This window comes from Lycium ferocissimum, chromosome 9, assembly GCF_029784015.1.
Source record: "Lycium ferocissimum isolate CSIRO_LF1 chromosome 9, AGI_CSIRO_Lferr_CH_V1, whole genome shotgun sequence".
Lineage (NCBI taxonomy): Eukaryota > Viridiplantae > Streptophyta > Magnoliopsida > Solanales > Solanaceae > Lycium > Lycium ferocissimum.
In genome coordinates this window covers 68,994,902-68,998,682 of record NC_081350.1, presented here as the reverse complement: position 1 = coordinate 68,998,682, position 3,781 = coordinate 68,994,902, and the positions used below count along the sequence as shown (strand labels likewise).

The 3,781-nt window shown below is 42.3% G+C and overlaps 1 protein-coding gene across 1 annotated transcript; it reads left to right on the top strand.

Annotated features, from left to right (window-relative positions):
- Positions 1–510: 510 nt before the first annotated feature.
- Positions 511–3,572, top strand: LOC132032193 (uncharacterized). The gene is made up of 5 exons (XM_059421960.1): positions 511–784; positions 1,731–1,914; positions 2,102–2,425; positions 3,358–3,424; positions 3,513–3,572. Exons 1-5 carry the CDS (start codon positions 511–513, stop codon positions 3,570–3,572), a joined length of 909 nt encoding a protein of 302 aa, XP_059277943.1.
- The last annotated feature ends 209 nt before the right edge of the window (positions 3,573–3,781 follow it).

The following is a 3,781-nucleotide window of genomic DNA, read 5'->3' as shown; positions in this document are numbered from 1 at the left end:
ACCTCTCATGCTCCACCCGACCCAGAGGAGCACGGAGGAGCTTCAGCCCCAGCTTCAGCTCCAGCACCCCCAGTTCCTCCACCTGATGCCTCAGGCCAGGAGATGCGAGAGGCTATTTAATTGTTGACCCAGTTAGTAGTCGCTTAGGCCCAGCGTCGGGATACAGGTTATGGTGACAGGGCTGTTAGTGCTAGGGTTTGAGATTTTATTAATTTAGACCCTCCAAAATTCTTTGGATCGAAACCAGATGAGGACCCGCAGAATTTTATAAATGGGAAGCTGAGGACGTTATGGGTGATGCATGCTACAGACACCGAGTCAGTAGAATTGACTTCCTATAGACTACGGGATGTTGTTGTTCCTTGGTATGAGACGTGAGTGTCGTCCAGAGGAGTTAATGCACCCCCAACCATGTGGTAAGAGTTTACAGATGCCTTCCTTCAACTTTATTTGCCGCTAGAAATTCGACGAGCTTGAGCTAATAGGTTCTTGAACCTTAGACAGGGGAACATGAGTGTTCGGGAGTACAATCTTCGCTTTAATTCATTGGCTAGATATGCTCCAGCTGTTGTTGTTGAGATGGAAGATCGTGTTTACCGTTTCGTGTGTGGATGGGGATCCCACTTGATTAATGACTGCATGACGGCCTTCCTTCAGATAGGAATGGATATTTCTTGTATCCAGGCGTATGCTCAGAACCTTGAAGAGTGTAAGCAACAGCGGAGAGCCGCGTATGAGCATGACAGGGGTCAGGGCAAGAGAGCTAGATCTTTAGGTTCTGTCAGTAAGTTCAGAAGTGGTCAGAGGCAGTAGTTCTCTAGGAATTCAGCCTATTCAGCGGCTAGTGCCCCGTCGCAGTTCCTAGGACCCAGTTTTGATCGACCACTCATTTTGAACCTGCCCAGAGTTCCAGGGCTTTCAATTCCCAGTTTACGGGTGGTTCTAGTCAGATGAAACCATCTCTACTACGATGTATTCAGTGTGGAAAGTTACATGCCGGTGCCGCTTGGGTTTAGATGTTTGTTATACATATGGACGACCAGGCCACATTATGCTAGATTGTCCATCGAGAGGTTGTAGAGGTGTAATTCAGCCTAAAGGATCTGTAGCAGGTTCTTCATCATCTGTACGCCCTCCTGGGTAAGGTTCTCAGAAATCAGCCGGTTGTTGTAGAGGAAGAGGTAGAGTGTGTAGCTCTAGCGGTCCTCAGAACTATATTTATGCGTTGGCTGGTCGACAGGATCTGAAGTCTTTGCCTGATGTTGTTACAAGTATACTATCAGTCTCTTCCCATGATGTATATGCATTGATAGATCCAGGTTCTACGTTTTCATATGTTACTCCTTTTATTGCTGGTAAGTTTGGGGTGGAACCCGAGTTGATTAGACCTTTTGAAGTGTCTACACTTGTTGGTAATCTAGTGATAGCTAGACAAGTATACAGAGGTTGTGTAGTTATAATATGTAATTATCATACCGAAGCTGATTTGATTGAGTTAGATATGGTGGACTTCGATGTTATTATAGGGATGGACTAGTTAGCCTCTTGTTATGCTAATGTTGATTGTAGAACAAAGATAGTCCAATTTTAATTTCTAGGAGAGCCAGTGCTGGAATGGAAAGGTAATACAGCTTTGCCGAGAGGTTGGTTTATTTCCTATCTCAAGGCAAAGAAGATGATCACAAAAGGTTGCATTTATCATATAGTTTGAGTTCAAAATGTAAAGGCAGAGTCACCGGCTCTTCAGCTTGTTCCAGTGGTTAATGAGTTTCCTGATGTGTTTCCAGACGAGCTTCAGAATGTTTCGCCAGGGTGGGAGATTGATTTTGCTTCTGATGTTTTACTAGATACTAAGCCAATATTTATTCCTCCTTATAGAATGGCACTTGCTGATTTGAGAGAGCTGAAGAAGCAGTTGAAGGACTTGCTCGAGAAAGGTTTTATTAGGCCTAGTACATCGTCGTGGGGAGCACCTGTGCTGTTTGTAAGAAAGAAGGGTGGCTCATTACAGATGTGTATTGAATACATATAGCTGAATGAGGTGACGATAAAGAACAAGTTCAGAGGAGTGATGACTTATTTGACCAATTACAAGGTGCAGATGTTTTTCGAAGATAGATCTAAGGTCAGGGTACCATCAAGTTAGGGTCAAGGAGAAGGACATTCCTAAAATAGCTTTCAGGACCAGATATGACCACTTTGAGTTTTGTGTGATGTCATTTGGCTTGACTAATGCTCCAGCAGTATTTATGAATTTGATGAACTGTTCATTTAGACCTTTCTTGGATCAATTTGTGATTGTATTCATTGACGATATTCTAGTCTACTCTCGATCTGAGGCAGAGCATGCAGATCATTTACGTGTTGTCCTTAAAGTTCTTCAGGCTCGAAAGTTGTATGAAAAGTTCTCTAGATGTGAGTTCTGGTTGAACTCTGTGACTCTTCTGGGGCATATTATTTCAGATGAAGGTATTAGGGTGGATACACAGAAGATTGAAGACGTGAAGACTTGGCCAAGAGCCACAACAAGCATGGAGGTTCGCAGTTTTTTTGGGCTTGGTGGATATTACAGGAGATTTGTACAGGGCTTTTCTTCCATTTCTACACCATTGACGAAGCTGACTCAGAAATCAACTAAGTTCCGATGTCGATACTTATGAGTTCAATTTTCAAGAGTTGAAGAACAGATTGACTTCGGCACCAGTTATGACGCTTCCAGATGGATCAAAAATCTATGTTATTTATTGTGATACTTCAGGTGTTGGACTGGGTTGTGTGTTGATGCAGCACGGTAAGGTTATCGCTTATGCTTCGAGGCAGTTGAGGAAGCACGAGAAGAATTACCCGACCTATGATTTAGATCGTGGTAATTCATGCATTAAAGATGTGAAGGCACCACTTATATGGTGTCTATGTTGATATCTATAAGGACCATAAGAGCCTTCAGTATATTTTTAAGCAAAAGGAGTTAAATTTGCGTCAGAGGCGATGGTTGGAGCTATTGAAGGATTATGAAGTCAGTATCTTGTATCATCTTGGAAAGGAAAACGTAGTAGCCGATGCCCTTAGCCGTAGATCCATGGGTAGCTTATCTGATGTTCAGCTAAAGAAAAGGGAGTTAGTTCGTGAGCTTCAGTAGTTAGCTAGCCTAAGAGTTCGATTATTGGACTCGGTTGATATAGGGGTTACTATTTAAGATCCAGTAGTCTCATCTTTGGGTTAAGGAGCGTCAGTATGAGGATCCTATGTTGGTCCATTATAGAGACACAACCCCTCAGAAGAAGAAGTCACCATTTGAGATTTCTATAGATAGAGTTCTTAGATATCGAGACAGACTGTATGTTCCTGATGTTGCAGGATTAGGTTGTCAGATTATGGGAGAGGCTCATTTCCCAATATTTTATTCATTTGGAACAACGAAGATGTATCATGATACCAAGAAAGTTTATTAGTGGGCTGGAATGAAGAAAGATATAGCAGGGTTTGTAAACCAGTGTCCTAACTGTCAACAGGTGAAGATTGAGCATCAGAAGCCCGATGGGTTACTACAGGCTATCGAGATTCTGACTTAGAAATGAGAAGTATTTAATATGGATTTCATTACAGGCTTACCTCGTTCTCAGTGTAAGTGTGATTCCATATGGGTGATTGTTGATAGACTTACAAAATCAACCTATTTTCTGCCTGTCAGAACTACTTACTTAGTCGACGAATATACGAAGCTTTATATCAAGGAGATAGTACGACTCTATGGTGTTTCGGTATCTATCATTTCTGATAG